The sequence below is a fragment of the Brassica napus genome, chromosome C9 (assembly GCF_020379485.1).
Source record: "Brassica napus cultivar Da-Ae chromosome C9, Da-Ae, whole genome shotgun sequence".
In the NCBI taxonomy this organism is placed as follows: domain Eukaryota; kingdom Viridiplantae; phylum Streptophyta; class Magnoliopsida; order Brassicales; family Brassicaceae; genus Brassica; species Brassica napus.
This window is the reverse complement of record NC_063452.1, coordinates 56,578,485-56,602,671: the sequence shown is the minus strand read 5'-3', so window position 1 is coordinate 56,602,671 and position 24,187 is coordinate 56,578,485. Positions and strand designations below refer to the sequence as shown.

At 34.7% G+C, this 24,187-nt stretch overlaps 5 protein-coding genes and 1 pseudogene across 5 annotated transcripts; 3 read left to right on the top strand and 3 right to left on the bottom strand.

Moving 5' to 3' along the window:
- The first annotated feature begins 131 nt into the window (after positions 1–131).
- LOC106387727 (putative RNA-binding protein Luc7-like 2) lies at positions 132–4,155 on the top strand. The gene is made up of 13 exons (XM_048769086.1): positions 132–389; positions 627–679; positions 801–969; positions 1,068–1,131; positions 1,748–1,827; positions 1,907–2,054; positions 2,421–2,482; positions 2,680–2,742; positions 2,950–3,008; positions 3,318–3,399; positions 3,484–3,527; positions 3,602–3,826; positions 3,912–4,155. Exons 1-13 carry the CDS (start codon positions 243–245, stop codon positions 3,928–3,930), a joined length of 1,215 nt encoding a protein of 404 aa, XP_048625043.1. The 5' UTR covers positions 132–242; the 3' UTR covers positions 3,931–4,155.
- A 2,744-nt stretch (positions 4,156–6,899) lies between these two features.
- On the top strand, positions 6,900–8,681 carry LOC106426161 (heavy metal-associated isoprenylated plant protein 21). The gene is made up of 3 exons (XM_048769085.1): positions 6,900–7,157; positions 7,661–7,736; positions 8,240–8,681. The coding sequence occupies exons 1-3, from the start codon at positions 7,080–7,082 to the stop codon at positions 8,533–8,535; spliced, it is 450 nt and encodes a 149-aa protein (XP_048625042.1). The 5' UTR covers positions 6,900–7,079; the 3' UTR covers positions 8,536–8,681.
- A 406-nt stretch (positions 8,682–9,087) lies between these two features.
- On the bottom strand, positions 9,088–10,186 carry LOC106426114 (annotated as a pseudogene).
- A 765-nt stretch (positions 10,187–10,951) lies between these two features.
- Positions 10,952–11,463, bottom strand: LOC106426165. The gene has a single exon (XM_013866877.3). The coding sequence runs from the start codon at positions 11,377–11,379 to the stop codon at positions 11,158–11,160; it is 222 nt and encodes a 73-aa protein (XP_013722331.1). The 5' UTR covers positions 11,380–11,463; the 3' UTR covers positions 10,952–11,157.
- A 5,691-nt stretch (positions 11,464–17,154) lies between these two features.
- LOC106426199 (DELLA protein RGL3) lies at positions 17,155–19,222 on the bottom strand. The gene has a single exon (XM_013866914.3). The coding sequence runs from the start codon at positions 19,007–19,009 to the stop codon at positions 17,432–17,434; it is 1,578 nt and encodes a 525-aa protein (XP_013722368.1). The 5' UTR covers positions 19,010–19,222; the 3' UTR covers positions 17,155–17,431.
- Positions 19,223–20,654: 1,432 nt separating this feature from the next.
- On the top strand, positions 20,655–23,620 carry LOC106426180 (glycosyl hydrolase 5 family protein-like). Its single transcript, XM_013866888.3, has 5 exons — positions 20,655–21,353; positions 21,470–21,717; positions 22,234–22,560; positions 22,823–23,019; positions 23,113–23,620. The coding sequence occupies exons 1-5, from the start codon at positions 20,946–20,948 to the stop codon at positions 23,514–23,516; spliced, it is 1,584 nt and encodes a 527-aa protein (XP_013722342.1). The 5' UTR covers positions 20,655–20,945; the 3' UTR covers positions 23,517–23,620.
- The last annotated feature ends 567 nt before the right edge of the window (positions 23,621–24,187 follow it).

Sequence of the window (24,187 nt, the reverse complement as noted above, 5' to 3'; positions counted from 1 at the left end):
GGGAGACGTCCACTTATTTGTTTCTTGAAAAAAACCCCGATACTTTTGCAGTTCTCAAAATAAGCCCAAATTATAGTTGGGGGGGGATCTGTAATTATTTAACTATTAAGGGACTATAATTGAGAAAGACTGAACCCTAATTTCCCAAAAAGAAAAATCTTATACACCAAATCGAAACCCAATCTCTGTGTCGGATCGATCAGAAAGAGAGAGAGCAAGTAAAGAGCGGATATCGATCGAAGATGGACGCCATGAGAAAGCAGCTCGATGTGCTCATGGGAGCCAACCGTAACGGCGACGTGACGGAGGTGAATCGCAAATACTACGACCGCGATGTTTGCCGTCTCTACCTCTCTGGTCTCTGCCCTCACGAGCTCTTCCAATTGACGGTGAGTCTATATTAGATCTTCGAGCTTTGTGGTACAATGAGTATCTGATTTTGCTAGCTGCTCGAGCTCTACAAGCATCTGTTTAGTACGTTTGCCACTTGGATTTGCTATTGCATAAGTCATTGTATAGCTCTTTTATGCATATTTGAATACTTCAAGGTTCAAATTTTGGCTCACTGATGTTAATCTTTTTCTTATCTGTGAGTTTGCTAATGTGATTTTTTTGTTATGTATCAGAAAATGGATATGGGTCCTTGCCCAAAGGTGCACTCTTTGCAGCTCAGGAAAGAGTATCCTTTTTACAAAGAATTTTAAGATTTCGCGCAAGTCTGGAGCCTTTTGGCTTAAGATGCACGAGTTCTTCATTGCGACTTTTACTTCTTTCATTTTCTTGCCTTAACTCTTGCTTAGATATAAAGAGGCAAAGGCAAAAGGTGTTGACAACTACGATAGGGAGTTGGAAGACGCGATAGACAGGCTTATTGTTGAGTGTGATAGGAAGATTGGTAGAGCTCTTAAGCGTCTTCAGGAAGAAGATGCAAAAGCTGCTATTGCAATTTCAGTTACCGAAGTTACTCAGGTGATGTTCTAAGTTTTAGTTCGTTGAGATCTTTTTGAGTTCTCTTTTTTTTCTTTTTAACTCAGTCTTTCCTTGATCATTTCGTTGTTTTACTGCAGTCACCCGAAATTCTCGAACTATCAAACCAAATCAAAGAGAAGATGAAGGAAGCAGACCTTCATGGTAATATAATTATGTCTTTTTAAGCTACTCAAGTTTTAGCACACTTTTGGCTTCTTTTCTGCAAATCGATGTTCGGTGGTGTGATGCTCTTGTAATTCCACAGAGATAGTTATAAATGCTTGGTCAGATAATGCTTAGGTTCCTTATGACTAGAAGTTCACTGCAGCTCATGCGAATTGAACCTTTTGTGGTTTCCCTTTGTAGTCATTATAGTTGATCGGTGTGTCTGTAGACTTCTCCGCTATAACTAGAGTAGGCTATCAGCTTGGAAATGTCTCGGATATATGCTTGCTTCCATGAACAATGTAGTTGGTTTTTTTTTATCAGGCCACATGATGCTTATTTACTCAGTTTAAGAACTAAATCTGCCAATCTCGGGTTTTAAGAGTTTAGCTGATCAAGCGGGTATGATATATTTAGGTTTTTATCTTCTGGAAATAAGGCTGAATCTATGGTGTTACCTCTTCACTTTTTAAAATTGTTCCAAATTTGAATGTATCGATTTTTTTTTTTACTAATTTGCAGTGTCTTGGATGCCTAGCTTCTCCTGATGATTTTTTTGTTTGTGGTTGTATATGCTGCTTTAATCTTTAAAAATGATTATGTCATATCACAGATCTTGAAGGAAAAACGGATATGAAGATTAGGGCTCTTGAGTTAGTTGAAGAGATGAGGACTAAGAGAGCTGATTTACAGGTCTGTGATCACGTGCTTTGCTATTTGTCGCGCTTGGTCATGTATTAACAGTCGAGTCCTTTGTTTTCTTTCCCTACAGGCTGTGCTGCTGTTGGAGGCCTTTAACAAAGATAGGGCAGCCTTGCCACAGCCCATTCCTGGTCAGCAGCCAGCTGCAGCATTGCCTCCGCCGGATCCTCGTACGCAAGAGATGATCAATGAGAAATTAAAGAAAGCTGAAGAGTTCGGTAAGGGGCTAACTTCTAACTTGCATCTTTTTCGCAATTTGGTAATTTTTGGTCTATAGTTCTTCAAGTGATCCCTGCAGTGGTTCAATACTGCCGCCTCTCCGCTTTTTCTTTTATCTTCTTCTTATGGATCTTTACATTCTAACTTTCTTTGCCAACATGTGAGTTTCTGTTGCTGATCGAAAAATTTACTTGGCCCGTTAATAATTGCTATGATATATGAATGTACAAAACTGAGCTTGGGAAACATTTGTTACATGCAATTTTGGGAGCCAGTATGTGGTTATATACCTAAATAAAAACGTCTGAACTTTTGAATGTTGGAAACAGCCAATGTACAGATATAATATATATATGTTATTTCAGGCGAACAAGGAATGGTTGATGAGGCGCAGAAAGCACTGGAGGAGGCTGAAGCTCTTAAGAAGGTTTGTGTTTTTTTCCATAATTAGTTTTCTGTTTGGCACTTATCTTCGTGTTACGTCACACCTCATAGGGTGTTATGAAGTCTGTTGACGCATGTATCTCTCTTTTGTCTTGTTTTGGGTAAATTGCTTGAATAAGTCGACATGCTTTCTATTTCCCCCTACTTAAACTGTTTATTATTTCTCTTGTAAATTTTCAGCTGACTCCTAGACAAGAACCTGTGGTGGATTCAACCAAATACACTGCTGCAGATGTGCGCATTGTAAGTTGAGATCGCCAATTTTTATCTCCTTATCTTCGACATGATAAATTATCTAGATTCATTATTTGTAGGTATTCATTTCATAAAGTTCTTTAGCCGGATGACTGGTTAGACTGTTTAAGGGAATTTTTTTTTTTTTTTTTTTTGTGAAAGCTTGCTCTCAAAACCTGTGATAGCCTCACTCTCTGTTACTTTTTGTTGTCTCAGACGGACCAGAAACTGCGTTTATGTGACATATGCGGAGCATTCTTGAGCGTCTATGACAGGTTAAGTTTGGTTACTTAAAAAATTTATGGTTAATGGTTCCTTGGCATTTAAAGAAAAAGCTAGAAATAGATCTTGTGGGTTGGAAATGGCTCATTATTTGACACCGACTGTTGTACCTCCTTTTCACCAGCAGGCTATTTGGGCCCAGTTTTACGAGGATTACTTTTGCAGCTAATGAATAATGTGCGTTCTTTCTTGATTTATTGTGCCTGTTAGAGAATAATAATAGAGCTTTAAACTATATATCTTTGGTCATCAATCTGTGATTTGCATTTGGCAATGTCAAAAATCTTTTGTACTGCCTTTAGTGATCGTCGGTTAGCTGATCATTTTGGAGGGAAGCTTCATTTGGGTTACATGCTGATCCGTGATAAACTAGCAGAGCTTCAGGTAAAATACAATACAATTTCTCTACTGTGGCTGTGGGTTTCTCAATGTAGACTGTTTAGTTATATCCCTCTTTGTCTTCTTCAGGAGGAAAAGAACAAAGTTCACAAGGAACGGGTCGAAGAGAGGAGGTTAAACTTTCTTAAGCTTTTCAATTTACTTCAATAAATGCCCAACATGTTTACTGAAAACTTACTAATCACAGATCAAAGGAGAGGAGCAGAGAGCGAGAATCAAGTAGAGACAGAGACAGAGGAGGTAGCCGTGACCGTGGAAGAGATATAGACCGTAGAAGTAGAGATCGCGACAGGCACCATGACCACCGTGAACATGACAGAAACTATAATCAGTCACGTGGCTATGACTCAAGAAGCCGGCGCAGCTCGAGGTCCCGGTCTAGGGAAAGAACGAGGGATTATGATCGCCGCAGGTAACTTTGATTCACAAAACAGATACATTATTTTCTGTAATTCTTTGGGATGCATCTAAACTTGTTTGTTTAAATCATGTTACAGACGTCATGACCGCTACTAAGACGCTGTCAGAGAAGGTTGCAAGCAAGTTTGAGATGTTTTCAAAGATGCGTTTAGGATCACCAATCTGGAGTTACAAACACTTGTTTTCGTATGTGTTAAAAGATATTTGAGATTGTAAGTTGCTAAGTTTGTAAGAGGAGTTTCGTTGGATTTCTTCAAACTTTTAATATGTTGTTGACATTAAAGACTTGCGGTAGAAAAGACCTGTGGTGATTACATGGCTCTCTCAGATATTACTTATATCTTCTTAAAAATTGCCATAAAACTGATTAGTATTTGTTGGGCAAAGTGGTTTATTCTACTTCTGCTGGTTACCACAGATTGGTAACTATAACGAATCATTGTCAAAATCAGGCAGGAAATATGCTAGACACAAGTAGCTTAGAATCATGAACTGTCCGACCGACACAAGTGGCTTAGAATCCACGAGCGATTTTAATGTTTTAGTATAAAGTTTGATATATAACTCCTATAAACTATACAGAATAAATAGCATGGGTTGATTCAACGTCAACTCAGCGTACTATGTACTTCTCTCGGTTTTCTGCGTATAACTTGTTTTTCTGTAAAGTTCTCAAGAATTATTGACGTTTAGATAGATCAAGTTAAAAATATAAGAGGATGATTATTGGAGGTTTTTAGAGTGGGGTTTTTAGTGGAATATAAGAATCTGTCTCTTAACTTTTAACTAAAAAAGTTAAGAACCAGCTCTTAAAACTCTTATTTAAGAACACGTTCTTAATCTTTTTAGTTAAAAGTTAAGAGACATATTTTTATATTTCGTTAAGAACTTCACGCTAAGAACCCCCAATAATCATGTTCTAAAAAAAGAGACTTGCATATATACCGGCAGTAAGTTTACCCGGGGAAAGCTAATAGTGTTTTCAAATTTAATCATTTCATTTTTCTCATCTTATTGTCTCAGAATGGTATATTAGTTGAAATTCAATGTTTTTTATATATTAATTGAAAAACATTACAACTTCTTTTTGTAAACACATGTTATCACTAAGATGATTCTTAGAATCATTAGAGAAGTAGGTTGGTCCATCTGATTATATAATATATTTTTTATTAAACTAACCATAAATTTATTATTAATAGTCTTTATTATTTATTTAAATAAAAGTACGGAATTGCCTAATGTGGTTAACGTATGTATGACAATTAATGATTTTAAATAATAAAGATTTGATAAAAAATTAGTGTATCTTATAGCATATTTGTTTAATTTTAAACTATTAAAAGAAATTAAACAAACACAATAACCATATAATAAAAATTTAGGATTTTGTGTATATGTTATATTTTGAATTTTTTAAAATGACAATAAATTACCAAAACTGTTAAAAGTCTCACATTCAAATTTTGTGATCCATGGTTTAAAATTTTTGTTATGACAAAATACAAATGATTATAAAATCATATAAGTAAAAAGTCTAATTTAATTAATTATTAAAATTAATATATATATATATATATCGTTTTAAATTAACCTATAAACCACATAAAATTCATAAATATTTTAGTTTCAAAATTTATTTTGAACAATATTTTTGATACAGTTTTGAACGAACAATGAAAATTTTGTTATCAGTAATTTAAAGTTTTTGCAATTAAAGATACAAATGATCCAAAAAACCATATGAGTAGAAAACATCATTTAATAGACATTAATATTAAAAATATACTATATATGTTAATATCATTTAAATTTAATTACATATCTTATCAAATAGAAAAAAATTATTATTTGGATTAATAAAATTGATTTATATGTTCGCACCAATTCAATTATATATATAATAGTTACTGACTTTTTAATTATTCAATATATATTCATTATTTTATAATATATAAAAATATATAATATATAAAATAATTTTTATATATAATGTTTATCCCAAGCGCAGATCTTAACCTAGTTAGTCTTAATCAGCAGAACAACCTAATACTCACGCAAACATCTTTCACAAAATATATCTCGATATAATTGATTATTGGTTTTATCTATATATGTAAAGAAAATATGGCCTGAACTTACATATATTCATTTGTAGAAAAAGGGAAGGCCAAATATCATTGGTAACTCAACATCACACTGTATCACAAAGCATCTAAAGTTCTAGCATTGTTGAATGATTTTATTCAAACAATAAGTAACGATCATCGCTCATTTCAGTTTTTGATTAAAGCATCTTATAATAGTATTATATATAGTTTAACGGTTTCTGATAAAGGAATCTTAGAGCATTAGCAGTGGAGGTTTCTCACACAGCTTCTTCCCACAAAAATAATAAAAAAAAATCAAAAAGGAAAAGAGAGATGATAGAAATAACAGAGACGTTTCGCTAGGAAGAAGCGTTTGAGGTTTGGGAAGAAACTGTTAATTTATAGAGATTAGTCCATCTTCTTTTATTTTTAAAATTTATTTCTGTTATTCTATAATATTAATATAATATTGATGAGATACTTTTGGTAGAAAATCTACCAGTAATGATGCTATTATAGACAATTATTGAGACTTTATTTTAAATTACATAAAAATGGATGACAAAGCCATAATCTTTGAATCGAAACGAAAGCAAAGGCCAATAAAAAAAGGAACTTTGTTTAATAAGGCCAATAAAAGAGCTTTTCGCACATCATTTCCTCACTACAATACAGATTACTCATGTTTTAGTTTTATAAAATTCGAGTTCTGATTAAAGACTACGTTGCAGAACTATTTCATCTCTTGTAGAAGAAAAATGATACAAAATCCATGAAAATGCATGCACGAACAAAATAATTGTTAAAATAAGATGTACCTTTTTTCCTTTTTTTATCATCGATCTATTATTGTTTTTTTTTTCACTTCTGTTCCTAATACACCTTTTCTTCTACAACATTCTCGTGGAAAATAGTTATAAAATAGACCACTAAAAGAATCAAGAAAGCCTATATATACATGGAATCTTGTATGCATGTCACGTAACTCTCTTCTCTTCTCTATTAAGAAAGGCTATTTCTTCTTCTCTCCTTATATATACCCACACACACACTCATACACATATACATATATTAACATTTACATACACATAAAAATATATTGAAACCCATTTGATCTTATAGTAAATACATAATTTATTTGGTGAAGCTAGAAGAATGGGTGCATTTGATTATATATCTAGCTTTTGTTCATATACATACTCTAATGCCAAAACCAAGCGTAAGCCATTGCAGGTTTGTTCTCCTCACTCTTTATCTTTTTTTGAACTTTATCTTTCATTATTTGTTTTAGAGTCTTATCTATATACATATATATGATATATATTAATTCTAATTGATTTGGTTAACTTCAAAATGCTAATACGTTTCGTGTACAGTAAATTTAAATGTCTTAGAACGTGACCATGTATTTTTATCCGTGTCGTCTTCTTAAACATGTTTCTTCAAAACTTCATCAACTTTTCGCTGTATATTATATCGCTACATCATTATTCATAGGCGATATACATGATGAATTAACAGATATAGATAATATTAAACAAAAAACTAACTACTGATATGCTTCAGTTGCCTCTTTCAAAAAAAAAAAAAGAGATGCTTCAATAGCCAGATTACTGCTGAACTATATGACATGAACAAGCTTCGAAAATTAGTTTGAAATCTATGACTACAGGTTAAATAGTATTTATAATTTTATATTAATAGAATAATGGTAATGAATGTTTTTTCTTGTATAGACAGTGGAAATCAAGGTCAAAATGGACTGTGACGGCTGTGAAAGAAGACTTAGAAACGTGGTTCGTCGCATGAAAGGTTCTCTTTCTCATCACTCCCACAGTATTTGAATAAAAACTTTCGCCAATCTCTCTTTTTTCTTTATTCTAGCTGCTTTAATTTCTCTTTTTAAGATTCTTATTCTACCTTAAAATTACATTTTCATGACTGGCCTAAATATATATATATATATATATATATCTATAACTACTAATCATTTGCTCAGATTTTTGGTCTCAAATGATTAATTATTGTTCAAAAAGTTCGGAATGTTTTTTTATTTATAAAAGATGTTTATACTATCATTTTGTTAAAAGTTTTTACTAATTTTGTAAGTTATTTTTAAATATAAAAATTCTAATAAATTTTAAAACTTAAAAGTAAGATTCATCTATCAAAATTTAGTAAAATAAATTATTAAGGAAAATCTACTAAATTTAATTGTTAGGTTTGTTCGTCTTAGTTTTTGTTCAAAGCACATATCGTTTAAGAGTTGAGACAATTGGTTACTTATTTTTCATGTTTTGAACCGACTGGTATAGGCGTGAAAACGGTGGAGGTGAACCGGAAACAGAGCCGGCTAACGGTGAACGGTCACGTGGACCCAAACAAGGTGTTGAAGAGAGTGAAGAGCACAGGGAAGAAGGCAGAGTTTTGGCCTTACATACCTCAGCATATGGTCTATTACCCTTTCGCGCCTGGCATGTACGACAAACGTGCTCCTGCAGGCCACATCCGCAACCCTACACAAGCGTTTCCAGCCGCAAACGCACCTGGTGAAAACTACGTTTCCCTCTTCAGCGACGACAACGTCCACGCCGCTTGTTCTATCATGTGAAATATGTAAGAAGCAGAATATAATATATAATCTATATTTTCTTCTTTGTGTACACATCTACTTTTGCAAGTTGCAACTATTCTCATAATACAGAAAAGGTCATGTATAATCTATGTAATAAATTATAGAGACAATATTTTCACATATGGACTAAGATGGTCTATGTTCACTTTTGTATGTTTAGAACGTTAGAACATGGTAAACCAAATGTGGCAAAGTGGTATTATGATATATCTATTATGGATGACCTAGCTCTAAACCAGAAGCTTAATACTTTTCACGTCTGCAAAATATCTTTATGCTTTACTCAAAGAGAATATATTTTTGTTTGTTTTGGTGGAGTGATCTTCCATGAAGTCAAAACAATAACCATAAGGCTAAATGGAATCTTAAGAGGTGAATATTGGTAGCATAATGGAACAATTAAGCAGTAAATGTTGGTGAATTTGTCTAATTTCTGTTGGACTAGAATGGTAACTTTGACAATTGTATAATTTTATAAATAAACAAAGAGGAATATTAGGAAGAGACCCAAAAATCAGCATCTTGTGATTTGTTAAGCAAATTGCTTTGTATTTTGTTTTAGAATATAAGCTTCAAAAGGCAAGAGAGTGTCAACATTACAAGTTCCAACTTTTGAACACCAAAAAGAAAGAAAAAAAAACTTTTGAAGATCAAAAGCTCATAAAGCTGTATTCTTCCCCTCCCCCTCAAAAAAAAAAAATGTCCAATAGGGACCAAAGCATCTCTAGCTTTTCCTTCAAAGCTTCTTTCTTTAGAAGAAGGAATACTAAAAAGTCCAGAATCACTCTAAAGGAAAGCTGCTTAATCACGGTACCCGATTATTTACAGGATTGGCATCAAGATGAAACAGTCATAAGACTCTTACAGTTGCATGATACATTTTGAATCAACACAATTACAGGAAATAGATTTGGTACTTGAATCATTAAGAAGGAACCTGTCAATATGATGTTACCTTGTAGTCTATCAGTATCTTTGAACAAGCAACCGCTTCTGAGCTTTCCTTCTTCTGGACTGTGCCTTCTGCCACTTCTTCCTGGGCACTAGTTTACTCTCAGGCTTCAACTTAATCTCAGGTGTGAATTTGAAGTTTGGATCTCTCATGCGAGTCTGCATATCCTTGAAGAACTGCATGTTCAGTCAGCTCCGAGATTGTCCTGTACTTTGGTTTCTCTTCAAACTCAAACAACTTGTCTGAGTACTTATCAGATGCTTCGCTTGGGTGTGGATCTGTTGGAATATCGTCGTCATCATCTCCAGTCCATAAAGTTTTCTCCTCATCGGTTCCGGACCAAACACTGTATAATTTGTCACTGTCATCTGCATCAATTAGAGTGGAGTTGTCTAGCTTTCTTAACCTCTTTCTCAAGCCGGTTTCTTCCACGTTCTTGTTGAGTATTAGCATTGTATTCGTCTTCACTTCCTGACCATAGAGTATCATCATCATCATCATTCTCCATCTCTTTCTCCCAGGCTTTTTTAAAGTCATCATCACCTGGCTTCACATTATCAAATAGGTTGTAGTCTTCACGTCTTCCACTCGCATATGATCGAGTTCCTGCAAGACAAGTAAATATAGAGCCATGAACATCACTAATAACCAACTCAACCTATATAAGCAATCCATTGCGTTAAAAAAAAAAAGAAAAAAGAAGAAGCAATCCATTGATGTAAAAATCAGTGAAGAAATTACAAGGAATCCTAGATCAAGACCGTGAGTCTTGTCAACTAATGTATATGTCTAGAATCAAATCTTTTGGCTGTAGTTCCCAAACAAACAGCTAGTCAGAGAATGTTTTGTGTATAACATATGCTGCAATCGTTCTTTAGGGATGAATGATTATGCTACGAATTTGATCACTCCATTACTTAAGGAGCAACACAAAAACTTAATGAATCAAACAAATAGTGTTATACCATTTTTCTCATGTTATGACACTTTATGTAGCTTCCTACCACAGTTTCATTATCACTCTCCAACACAAAAAAAAAAAATTCGAAACTTCAAAAGAGCCGTGAACAAATATAAGTTCTCTCTGCGGCATTTCCACGAACATCTTGTCTGCTATTACATCTGAAGACACGAGGAGAGTCCGAGAGCGCGTAATGAAACCTTGTAAGTGCTGAAGAAATACACAGTTTCGAGGAGAGGTAAGTGGACTCGAAAGGAAGCGACTTTGTGATCTACAAACAAAAATCCGTCAGCTTCGAACTCGTTTGGGCTTTAATATTGATTACAACAGTAACTGATTCTCCCGCCCGCGCTATCTCAATTCTTTTTATACAATTTCTTGTAATGATGTGGCAATGGGCTTTGATTAAAGAATTAATGTTCTGTGATGTAGCGACACTTGTCCTTATCATATAAAATTTATACTAAAATTTCTTGTAATGATGTGGCAATATTTTATTTGCTTTCACGTACGTGTGTATACAAATACAAACATAAACGTAAATCTTTAGTTGGGTTATACATATCAGAAACTAATCCAGACTTGGATTAGGAACTTTTATTACAAATTAAAAAGGAGGAAAAACATTAGTTAACAACCAAAGACATTAGACATACATAGTAGTAGTATAATGACGAAGACAAAGTTAAATGGGAATAGATCTTGAGACTTTAGGATAAACCACAGTGGCTGGATGACCCATTATACGCCGACCCTTGCTATGTTTAAAGATATAAACCACCGCACCAACTGGCCATTCGATAACTCCGGTCACCAGAAAAGCCACGAACCCTAGCGTCGGTCCCACCACTTTGCACCTACACGGGTTTTGTCTCGTCCCGCACTGAACACACGAAGGAAACGCCATTACTTTACTTATTTTTGCAGATTCAAAGAAAGAGTGGGAGAATGATTGTGATTTGTTGAAAGAGTAAAACTAGAGGAGGATATCTTTATATAGACGAATGATATTGTATGATTAATTTATTTCTTTTCTTTCCACGTAGGGTCTGTTTGTTATAATTTTGAATTATATAGCAGATATTATAATTTTAGGTCGGCTGCTCATTATTTATTATCTCAATTTTGAAAAATTTAAAGAGGTGTCGAGATTATAGACACGTGTCGTGTCAAGCACAAAGGTGACTAAACATGTGGCTTGAAACTCTTGGAACTGAGCTATGAAACTCTCTTACGTTACGCTTTTTATTCGTTTCCCCGACTTATATTATCATATATCATATCGACTGTCCACGTGAGACGACTAAGATTTTTCTCTTTCAAGTTTATGCTGAGTAATCTTCGTATGGTATTGTTAATAACTTATTATCAGAACACAATAGGTTTAGTTATATGAAGATTGCTAACTGAAAAACTTCTCTCTCTTCTCTGTTCCCTCACTGACATCTTTCATGGAGATATAGATGAAATGAAGCTTTTCTTTTTCGCCGGTTTGTTTTTGGTATCTTTCAACCGGTTTTAGATTCTCCGACCGGGTCTCTGTTTCCGGAGACGCATCTTTTCTTGGTGGTTTGCCGACTCTGTTTCCAGCGTTCTCCTTTCGTCTCTGCGTCACTCTTCTGACTTTTCTTCGTCAGAGTTCTCCCAATTTCTTTAATCAGTGTTTTTCACAGCTTCATCGCTCAACCGTCTCTCCTCTCTCGCCTCTGATCGATCCCTTTTCTCTTGATTAGGGTTGATTCATCTTCAGATTTATTTTCATCTTTAAAGATGTCTGATTAATGAAGGAAAATCAGAAGCTGTAGGTTGGATTGAAGATCATTGATTCCAGTTTTGAAGTGTTGATTCGGTATGCGACTAGGTTCGTTGAAAAGATGGCTCTGTGTGAGCGATACTTCATCATCGGCCGCTGTTGACGGCAGATTCTCTCGTATCACCTCGTTTTCTCCTGAGGAAGCAAGCTGCCCCTCGGCCTGACGCGTTTTCATTGATCGCCGGGAGATCGAACACGTGGTGGTGTTGCCATCTTGCATTTCTTCTACGGTTTTCCTCTTTGGACTTACGGTTGTAAAGTGTTGGTTTTTTTTCTTAGACTTTTATGTTTTATAGTTTGTTGGGCTTTGTCCATTTAGGACTTTGACCCATTAATAAATTTCAGTTGACAAAAAAAAGATTTAGTAATATGTTATACCTAAAAACAAAGCATATATATGTATATCCATGTAACCTATTATCATTTTCTTATCTACATATTTGAGAATCATAATTTTCTTAGAATAATACCAGCACTGGAGCCGGTCCGGAAATGTTTTAATAGAGCACTTACACTGTTTCTAGAGCCACCGCCATCTCTTTGCATGTCATTCTTTCCATGCAAAGAGATGGCGCACGTGTACCTAATGAATCGTCTCCTCCATGCAGGACCCATAATATTCCCCTCGACGTTTCATCTTCCTTTAGCAATATAAGGACGAGGAGCATGCCCTCTACTGCTCCAAAGGCAACCCCATAGGAGGCCACTCTGAGCTAACTTTTCTTCTCTCGAGTACTTGGCATTTAACACACTGTCTAAAGTTGAAAGCTTTTTGCATATAATGTTAAATACTTTTAAAACTTCAATTTATCAGTTTCTGGTATAATATAGTTTTTTCTTCTTTTGAAACACTGGTATAATATAGATAGAGAAAAAAAATCTGAATAGACTGAAGATATAAACTGATCATTTAAGATTTAATTTGGTTTTTGTACAAACTATTTGTTAATCCTGAGTATTGTAAAACCCTAACTAGCAACTTGAATATATATTTTTTAAGAAAGACTACGTCACACATATTATCTATGCGAAGTGATTTTTCGCATTCAGACTCTCACGGTAAAAATTAAAGCGGTTGAAGTCATTGTTGCTTTAATGAATTTTTATATATAATTTATTATATATTTTAAAACGAATTTTATGTTATATTAGATCAATATTTTTTCAAATAAGTTAATCCTTATATATATTGTGTTATCATCTAGATATAATGTTTTTTACTATAAAAGTTAAAAATTAAGATATAAATAATTTATAGAGGAGATCCACTAAAAAAAAGCAAATTTGTTTTTATTAATATTTGATTATAAATTATTTATATCTTAATAACACTTCTATGTCGGTGATTATTTTGCTTAATGATTAAATTAGAGTTACATTGTTTTCCTCAGCTTCTTTAGCTATTCAAAGTTTGGCTGAAAGAGTAGAAAGATGCTCGAGCAACAGTCCGATTTCTTTATCAGTTTCTGTCGAAGCTAATGAAACACCAAAACGGTGATAACTACGATACCCTCTTTTATCTGGTACCGGAAAACAGCTACATTAGCAGAGTAGAATGGGTGAATCTATACATTTAAAATTAATAGCTTAATGTAATATTTTAAATTATATTAAGTTGTGTCCTGATTTAGAGAAAAATATAGTCGTATATATAATAATAATTAATTTTTTATAATGTCCATATATACTTTATAAATAATTATGCTTTGAAAATTAGATGAATTATATATTTAACGGAGCATGTGAGAACATTAATTTTAAAACCATTTTTTCATTTACGTCAAATAATATAGTGAAGAAAATAATGTTATGATTGAAAAGAATTCTACTATGGGTTTTTGGTTCATTGATTGTATGATTTGTATTATTATTTATAGAGAGAAATAAATATCGGCAAAAATTAGGAAAACAATAGCAAAAATTTAATAAAAATAACAAAATGATAACGAGAAAAACAAAAAGATGTCGAAGAAGATGCATAATATGTGTCGGACAAGTTAATGTGATAATTATATATATAATTTGGCAAGCATTTATTGTTACTAAATATTCATCGGTTATTTTCCATCAAATTTATGGAAACTTTACGATTGAAAATTAATCTGCAACAAAATTAAGGGAGTTTATTGCGAGGCGGATTTCTAAATATTTTTTAAATTTTCAGAATCCTTTGTTATTGGTTAGCGGATTCTTAAATTCTTAGTAAAATTCATTGTTATTGATTAGTAGATATTTAGATCTGCATATTTTTTTCTTTCTAATTCTATTATACAATCTATTTTATTTGAAGATGGATTCTCTACATTTTTACTCATGTACCAAAACGTTCAAAATATCAGTGACATACATGAGATTCTCATAATTCATGGTTAAAAAATGCATATGCATTCAAACAAAACAAGAAATATGGGGATGTGGAAACAAACTATCAAAGATTAAATAAGGTAATAGATAAGACAATACAATGATTATAAAGAGATTTAAAAAATATTTTTTATTCACTGATTATGTGTTTATTAATCATTTGATCAAAATCATAAATATTATTGAATTATCACTAAATTTCATGCTACTAAAACAATATTGAGATTTTAGATTTTCAAACTATTCGAAGTTAAATATATTTTTTAATGTTTTTAATTATTATTAAAAATTTCTGACATTGTATACACAATATATATTTTTATGCAATATTTATACGAATTTGCAGGCAAACCACCTAGTTTCTGGTAAAGTTAGTTTAAATTCGGACTGTTTGCTTTCAATTGTTTTGTTTAGTGTTATTCCTCCAGAAGTTCCTAACTAAAAGCATACCTCAAAACTTTTTTTGTCAGATAAGTGTTTATATAATTTGATAATAATTTATTCCTCGACAAAAGAAAAACGAAGAAACTTGAACATCATAAAGATACAAACACATTATGGCTGATGCGTCAGAGAAAGCCGAGCACGACCATATTTCAAGAAATATTTGATGCTAACGCTGATGGTAAAATCTCAGCAGCTGAACTCGAAGAAGCTCTCAAGAAACTTGGTTCAGTGACTCATGATGACGTGAATCGTATGATGACTGAAATTGATACTGATGGTGATGGAAACATATCGTATCAAGAATTCATCGATTTTATTACTTGGATAGCAATGCATGGAAGGCTCTCAAGTCTCAACAGAGGATAGGATGAGGAGATGCATCATGTGTGTGTTGTCAGGAACCGCTGGAGACTTTGCATCACGTGTTCTTTGATTGTTCTTATACAAAACAAATTTGAGAGGCACTTATGAGATGTAATGGAAGATCAGTACACAGCTGACTGGGAAGGAAACTAAGGTTAATGACGAGAAAATCAAACTGGAGTAAATTTCAGATCTTCATTATAAGATATATTTTTCAGTCGACAGTCCACACTGTCTGAGAGAAACATGAGAAGGCATGGTGAGATTTCAAGTCCAGCCACTCTCTTGGTAAAACGGATTGATAAAAATATGAGAAACAAGTTCAGTATACTGCAGAGGAAAGGAGAAAAAGCTTTAGAAAGAGGGGTGGCTTTCTGATTTAGTACTAGACATGGGTAGAAGGAAGCTTAAGAGATGAATTCTAGATAGCAGTTTAAGAGATGAAAAATTGAGTTACTTGGAAATTTCTTTCAACTATATGTAACATTTGATGTAAAAAACAGTCTTTTTTATTTTGAATTAATTTTAACATTCAGTAAAATAAAAAAAATCACCGATTTTGCAAGTGCCAATCGTGGAGCTACGAAGGATGTTGCCAAATTTTTCTAAAATAGTACTTGTCATTGTCTTTTGTTTGAGAATGTCTCATACCTTTTCAATATGAGATATTTGGTTCTAAGCATTGTCAAAAAAAAAATTGTTACTCTTACTCCTTTTTGTAAGTGAATTTATTTTATATCCTACAAATTCAATGTGATCATTGCGATGTGAGGTGAATGCTAAAATGTTTCTTTTTCTTCTTCGAAGTTTCTTTAATTTTTTTTTTGATGTTTTTGGTGTGAACCCAAATGCTTTCTAGGCCCAAGGACTAATCACCAATCCAGATTTTCTTACCATTTAAGACGTCTACGGGTGGCAAAGGGAAATCGAACCCAGTACGGAAGCTCCGATTTCTTTAATTTAACTCAAAGTCGAGGTACTTCAAGCGAATCCAAGATCAGAATATCAGCCTCACACATTATAACACATGACATGGAGAAGAGCTTGAGGCACTTGCAAGAACGTGCGTCTCTAGTGACCCTTCCAAGTAAAACATATATTATTCTATCTGTCTTTTACTTGTTGTTAAATTTACATAATAATTAATAAACCATCATTTTGGTGTTCATGTTAAGAGTTTAAGATATTGATCCATGGAAAAAAAGCACTGATAGATGATTCGGGTGCCTGGTTCAAGAACGAGTTAGTTCTCCTGGTGAGTCCGACCTAGTGATCCTCTGACAAGTAAACATGATTAAAAATTAGTGGCATGCATTAATAATAAATCTTTTTATGAACATATATTTAACAAAAAAAAGAAATAATAAGCCACCGTCTATTAACTGTTTTTTTTTTTGCTCCAGTAATTGAAGATATTGTTTTGTAGGGGACAAATTCAAGATATGTTTGTAGTTTCTATTTTACACATTTCTAAGCAAAAAAACGGTTCACCCCATCTGATCAAAAGCTGACAATTCAGACATCAAAACCGAAAAGTAGAGGCTGGACTCCGGCTTTTCAGTAAACTCAAGACTCAAGAGAGATTAGCTACTTCATCTCCCCTAAACGTTTGTAGCCTCTATTAAATAACCGAGTCGCTCCAAAGTCCTTTGCATGCGTTACCACATCTTTGAGGAGGTGCAATATCCCATTAAATAACGTCAATTCTTCATTTTATTATTGAAGAAAAACACTAGCTCGTGCTTACATACACACATCACATTTTCCTCGTTCTCGAATCTCGACGACAACTGGGCCCAATGGTATTAAAAAGTACGGAAAATGCGGGAGAAAATTATGGGCGAAATAGTCATCGAACGAAACTAGTGGGGTAAGTCACAGTAAAACAAGAAAATAAAGGTTACAAATTGCAATTTTATTTCCTTATATTTTAAGAAAAACGTTTTTTTTTCCTGACGTATGTCGTAATCTTCTACCGCCGCCGCTCCGCCGTGACGTCGCTGACTTTCCACGCCGAAGCAGCAATAAGCGGTTTCGTCTGCCACGCAAGCATTAGACTTCCGTCATTCTCGTCGACCCTATACCCATCTCCGCCGCCGGATAGCGCCAGCAACAAACTCGCTTGCTTAAACGCGTCTGATCCGAGACTAACCGGGTCAAACCCGGCGGATCCCAACCGCTTCCGCCACTGATCCAGCGTCTCGTGCCGCTCGATCCGATCGGTTCCTTCAGCAGCCACCACGTTCAGGATCTGCCTCCCTAAGTAAACCTCCGACATTACTCGGTCTTGACTCGGTATTATAACTCCGTCCTCTAGCGAATCAAACAAGCTAGAGTAATAGTGAAGCGCCTCGTTAAACCGTTCCAAGAAAACGACGCCGTTGTGGTTCGCTTCTTGTTCCACCACCGTTACAATGCTCGGTTTAACCGCCTTAACCGTCGCTAACAGCTTTTCGATCGAACCGGGTCGAGCTAAAAGCGGATGGAGCTCGAAAACCGAATTAACCACCAGAGTCTCCGATTCCGGTCTGGTCTCGAACATTTCCGGTTCGAGATCGGTTAAACTCTCAACGGTAAGACCTTTGAATTCGAATTCAACGCCGATGGCTTGAGCCAGCTGAGCTAGCTTCCAACCTAACTGCTGAATCCCATCTCCCTCCGACGGACCTCCAACGCCGGTGAGACGGAACGACGGAGATCCTCCGGGACGGAGAGCCATAGCTTGCATTAACGCCGGCCACTGCATCCCTTGGTTTATCCCGAGATCGATTACGTGTACGCCACGCGCCGTCGCGACTGCCTCTAGAATCGCCTGGTTGGCCGTGAAATGCGCGAACTTCAGGTAAGGGCAGGACTCGTAGAAGTGCATCTGGAGAATCTCTTCGAAAGAAGGATCAACGGCGGGGGAGGAAGGGCGGATCCGGTAGATCCGACGAGCGAGCGCTTCGGCGAAGTAGGTGGCGACTTTCCCCATCGCTCCCGCCTGAGAAGCCGCGAGTGATCCCACGCGTTTCACGAGAGCGTCGGCGAGGATCAGATTCTCCTGCTGGACCGCCTCGGCGCACGCCACCAGCGCCTGGACGAGTCTGACACCGGTCTCCTGCGAGTCAACGCCGAGCATTACCACGGGTCGAGTTGACTCGCTTGAGTCACACCAGGGACCGAGTCTGATCCTCTTGCTGTTGTTTTCGCTGTTGGTGCTGGAACACTCGTTGTCATCTGAGAATGGTGTTAGATTGCACATCCGGGTCGGGTCAAGATCCAGAGAAGGCGGGTAGTAGTTAAGCTCCGAGAGCATGGTCTCGGCCCAGCTGGAGAGATCAGATGGATTGTAATGAACGGTGTCGTTTAATGCATTAGAGCCAAGAACATCATCGTTGGAAAGAACCACTTCAAGCTGCTCAAGCTTCTGTGCAACATCCGCCATGTCGGAAGATCGAACCTTGTACCCTAAAGCAGATAGAAACTCGTCCATGTTATTATCGTCTTCTAGCTTCTTACCCATTGAATGAGCTTCTTCTACAGAAGTTTCTTGATGGCTTCTCTTCATAATCAAGAATGGTTTTTTTTTTTTTTTTTGCTTTGGTCGGTTGATGTGTGGTTATGGTATGGGAGTGAAATTATTGGTGTTAGAATTAGTAGACAAAAGTGTGGAAACAAAGGAGAATCAGAGGAGAAGAATTTAAACACGAGAGAGGAAGAGAGAGAGGTCCAATAAGGGGCAGTGAGGGACCTGGAGAGTGTGCAAGTAAAGAGATAAGGCCATTATACTTAGCCATGTGTTTTCTCTTCTTATTTCTTTCATAATTCCGAGATATATATTTTTATAATATAACTATTATTATCATCATCTCTTTATGCTTTTTGAATTTCTGATCCAAGTTACAAAAAATTCGTCGCTCGATGCTCTATTCTTATGATTATCTTTTTGTTTAATGGTCCAATGGACTGTCATTGTCTATTAAACTATTTTTACTTCCTACTAGATGTTGAATTTAGAGTTTCCAAAAATATTAAAATTAGTGCACAGCGAGATATTTATTTAATTATTATCTCAATAAACAGTACTCGAAATTGAAATATGCTGATTAGTCCACAGCTGAAGAAATTGAGCAAGTTTGTGATTTCCGGACTAGTTTGCCTTGTTAGTTTCCAATTATTTTGTTCGAATAGAAGTGAAATACTAATGGAACTCAATACCACATCATGATAATTAATATAGATGACATAAGTATGTAATTTTATTATTTATCTAACAATATTTTAGTATTTTCAGTAAATTGATAATAGATCACGGTTTCCAAAGGAAGTACAGCTCAGATTATTTGAGTTTGTGAACAACGTGACCACCCTCACAGTCGACATGTGGCGGCAGACATAGCTTACGATCCACAACATTAGGTTACTTTCAAGTTTTTATTTTATTCAAAACTGCAGTTTATACTATACGATGACATACATCCAGTGCCGGCCCTTGCCATGTGCACAAGGTGCTTATGCACAGGGGTGAAGATATTATTGGTTTATATATTTTGATTGATTTAGAAATCTATATAGTATTTATAAATCCAGTTAAAATATGCAAATCCAGAAATTTTTCCTCGGATTTGAGTTTTTGTATTTTTAACTAAAAATCCATTCAAATCTATTATAAAATCAAATATATTAGTAAATCCGTACGATTGAATAACACTTGATTTGATACAGAATTTATGAATCATTAAACCAATAACACATGATTTTAATACAGATTTAAAAATCATAGAACCAATAACACTAGATTTAGTTCGGATTTTTAAATCCATTAAAATACAACAAAATTTTTAGCAAGAATTTAGGGTTTTTTTCTTACAGATTTAAGAGCCCTGTTTACCAATTATTTTTATTGGTCTTGTAAAAATAAAAAAAAAAATTGCACAGGGTCTGTAAAAAACATGAGCCGGGCCTGATACATCATCAACATGCAAATCACGAGTTCTTGAAACGAAAAAGACTTTTTTTATATAATTGTTGAAATTTGATCGCTTGTATAATGAAAAATAAGATGTTAATCTATAATTACCGTATATAATTCAATTGGTTATAACATTTAGATTCCTCAACTTCGAATAAAAATTTAGCAAAAAAATAAATTTCGAATCAATTTCATAAAGACAAATAGAAAACTATTCATAGTTATTACATTTGATGAAGGTTCGCGATGATCCACTGATTTATCATCTTATCTTAGAATAGATATACAATCCGAATGTTTTAACATAAACAATTATCCAAAATGTGTGGTAAGAAGATATTTATCCACAGTGTTCCGCAATAATCTAAAAAAGAAGAAAACGTTGAAGCCTATCATCAAACTAAAACCCTGATATATAACAGTCAATTATCTATAAAATAACTCAACAACTCCCCTAATATTATGACAAAACCTTTGATTTCATTCTATATATATACTAGATAGTTTTCCTCAAACAAAATCAGTAATAGATATGGCAAAAAAAATCTTTCCCTTAACTATCCTTTTGTCCTTGCTCTTGTCATCAATATCTCTAACCCTAGCAACAGATTATCCACTCTCCACGAAGTCACGATGGATAGTCAACAAGAGTGGCCACCGTGTGAAGCTAGCTTGTGTGAACTGGCCTTCACACCTTAAGCCAGTAGTGGCCGAGGGGCTGAGCAGCCAGCCAATGGATTCAATATCAAAGAAAATAAAAGAAATGGGTTTCAATTGTGTTAGGCTCACTTGGCCACTTGAGCTAATGATTAATGACACTCTAGCCTTTAATGTTACCGTTAAACAATCATTTGAGAGATATGGATTGGATCATGAGCTTCAAGGGATTTACACTCACAATCCATCCATTGTCAATACTCCTCTTATCAATGTATTCCAGGCAAGTATACACAATTAATCATGTGATAATTCATATGAAAAACAGTTTTTATAAGACTCCAGATTCTTGTTTTAACTATATGTTATAACTTCTTACGCAAGCAACACTTTTCTTAGGCCGTGGTGTATAGTCTGGGGAGAAACGATGTGATGGTGATACTTGATAACCATAAGACCGTACCGGGTTGGTGTTGCAGCAACGATGACCCGGACGCGTTCTTTGGCGACCCGAAATTCAATCCAGATCTATGGATGTTGGGTCTTAAGAAGATGGCCACAATCTTTATGGACGTGAATAACGTTATTGGTATGAGCTTGAGGAATGAACTTAGAGGTTACAATCATACTGCAAAAGATTGGTACACGTACGTAATAAATTCTATTTTTTTTCTTTATCATAATGCCCATGTGAAGCTTAAACACCAAGAAATTATGCACGTTAATTAGATATTCATCACTGATTTTATTCCCTTTCGCTATAAATAATTAAATCCCTAAAAATAATTAAGTACAACTCCAGCTATAAAAAATATCCATATGTATGTATAAATATTATATATATCGGTTGATATGGGAATCCAAGGTTCATAGATTAAACAACAAGAATCAACGCAGAGAAAGAATTTATTAATTTACATGATTTCATTGATTCTAACATCTCTATTATTAATGTTTAAATTATTAGTATGGGAAAAGAATTATTAATATGGCAATTGGAAATGTTTTTTTTTCCTTTTTGCATGTACCTTAGGTTCATAGATTAAACAACACGATATAAGAATCAACGCAGAGAAATAATTTGCTAATTTAGAACACATTTTCTAATATTAATGTCAAGATTATTAATATGGGAATTGGAATTATACTTTTTCACACGGTAGGTACATGCAAAGAGGAGCAGAAGCAGTGCATGGATCAAACCCTAACGTTCTGGTCATACTCTCCGGGCTTGACTTCGACGCTGACCTAACTTTCTTAAAAGATCGTCCAGTGAATCTTAGCTTTAAAAAAAAACTTGTTTTGGAGCTTCATTGGTATGCTTTCACCAATGGTACTGGTCAATGGAAATCACACAATGTCAACGATTTTTGCAGCCAAATCTTCACTAAGGAGCATCGTACTGGAGGTTTCCTTCTCGATCAAGGCTTTCCTTTGTTCTTGAGCGAGTTCGGGACCGATCAAAGAGGTGGTGATTTTGAAGGAAATAGGTATATATTACAAATTGGTTGAATACACATTTGAGGGAAGTCCAAAATATATAGTTTAGTATTGATTTCAAAATATAAACATTAAAGAATAAAAGGGTCAATTGTTATTATTGCATTGACATTCACTTAGGGTAATATAGTTTCCAAATAAACCCATGATTTAAAATGTTTTAACATTTTAGTAAGTGAAACCTATACAGATTGGTGTCTGAAACAATCAAGGATTCAAGGCTTGAAATATTATTATCAACTGTGACATTAGGTACATGAGTTGTATGCTGGCATGGGCGGCCGAGAAAGATATCGATTGGGCGGTTTGGGCGCTTACCGGAGTTTATTATTTCCGTGAAGGCAAACGTGGTGTAGTTGAAGCTTACGGTATGTTAGATGCGAACTGGCACCATGTTCATAACCATACTTATCTCCAGAGACTCTCCGTCATTCAACCACCACATAAAGGTAAATCAATCTTGCTTTGCTTGTAAACTAGCCTAACTTATCATCATGCATGTGTAATAATACAAGTTTGAGAAAGTAACTAAACTGTCACAGGACCCGGTATAAAGCACAATCATCACAAGAAAATATTCCATCCGTTAACCGGACTGTGTCTAGTGAGAAAATCACCGTGCTATGAGTCAGAACTCACGTTGGGTCCATGCACAAAGGACGAGCCGTGGAGTTATTCTCATGGAGACAGACTTGAAATCAAAGGAGGTCACAAATCTTGTGTAGAAGGCGAAACATCCGTTGGAAGTAGCGTTAAACTCGGCAAGAAGTGCACAAAGATTAAGCGAATATCGGCCACAAAGATGCATTTGTCGTTCAAGAATAACGATGGTTTGTTGGTATGCTTAGACGTGGATTCGGATAACAATGTTGTTGCTAATCATTGCAAATGTTTGACTGGAGATATTAGTTGCGAACCTGCAAGCCAATGGTTTAAAATCTTCTGAGGTATGTTTATTGATTTTAGTTATGAGAATAAACAAAAGTGCATAGAATAAATTACGATTACTGGATTGATTGTGTTTCTTTTTTTTTGGGTTCGAGAAGACGATCCAATGCTTTTGTATTCTTGAAGTTTGGAGTTCGGTGGAATGAAAATTAGTATATAATTTAATTTCCTCTAAAGATAATAAGTTTAACCAATTGTAATATTATTGTGATTCGTCATGAGATTTTTGAGGGCTATAGACAATTTAACAAAAAAATAATATTTGTTTTTACAAGTTTAAGAAAAAAAAAAATATATATATATATATATATATATATTTTTTTTTTGCAACTTAAATATATATAATTTTTCATAAAATTTTGGAGATCATATGCCAATATTTCATTAGCTTATTCTCATGATCAAAACTCATGTATTTAGAATCATTTAACTTCGTGCCAGCTGATCTTGACCTAAAAGAGAGTGAGGTTTTGTCCATAGCAAATTAAACCATGGACAGCAAATTAAAAGAGAGTGAGGTTTTTATTTTTTCACAAAAAATAAAATTAAACCGTGGGCAGAAGGGAGCACTGGTGGTCCATTATGCGGTGTGACAACTCACATAAAAACTGGCCAAAGAAGATGATTCACTGATGAGAAATCTACACCGCGATCTCCATGTTTTGGAAA

What these genes read in the sequence shown, in the direction of transcription:
- LOC106387727 (XM_048769086.1), top strand. Translation starts at nt 243, where the DNA reads ATGGACGCCATGAGAAAGCAGCTCGATGTGCTCATGGGAGCCAACCGT. An exon ending in CTGCTGCAGATGTGCGCATT is followed by an intron (nt 2,743 to 2,949) that starts GTAAGTTGAGAT and finishes TTGTTGTCTCAG; the next exon opens with ACGGACCAGAAACTGCGTTT. An exon ending in TTCTTGAGCGTCTATGACAG is followed by an intron (nt 3,009 to 3,317) that starts GTTAAGTTTGGT and finishes TACTGCCTTTAG; the next exon opens with TGATCGTCGGTTAGCTGATC.
- LOC106426161 (XM_048769085.1), top strand. Translation starts at nt 7,080, where the DNA reads ATGGGTGCATTTGATTATATATCTAGCTTTTGTTCATATACATACTCT. An exon ending in CCAAGCGTAAGCCATTGCAG is followed by an intron (nt 7,158 to 7,660) that starts GTTTGTTCTCCT and finishes TTTCTTGTATAG; the next exon opens with ACAGTGGAAATCAAGGTCAA. An exon ending in CGTGGTTCGTCGCATGAAAG is followed by an intron (nt 7,737 to 8,239) that starts GTTCTCTTTCTC and finishes CGACTGGTATAG; the next exon opens with GCGTGAAAACGGTGGAGGTG.
- LOC106426165 (XM_013866877.3), bottom strand. Translation starts at nt 11,379, where the DNA reads ATGGCGTTTCCTTCGTGTGTTCAGTGCGGGACGAGACAAAACCCGTGT.
- LOC106426199 (XM_013866914.3), bottom strand. Translation starts at nt 19,009, where the DNA reads ATGAAGAGAAGCCATCAAGAAACTTCTGTAGAAGAAGCTCATTCAATG.
- LOC106426180 (XM_013866888.3), top strand. Translation starts at nt 20,946, where the DNA reads ATGGCAAAAAAAATCTTTCCCTTAACTATCCTTTTGTCCTTGCTCTTG. An exon ending in CTCTTATCAATGTATTCCAG is followed by an intron (nt 21,354 to 21,469) that starts GCAAGTATACAC and finishes CACTTTTCTTAG; the next exon opens with GCCGTGGTGTATAGTCTGGG. An exon ending in ACTGCAAAAGATTGGTACAC is followed by an intron (nt 21,718 to 22,233) that starts GTACGTAATAAA and finishes TTCACACGGTAG; the next exon opens with GTACATGCAAAGAGGAGCAG.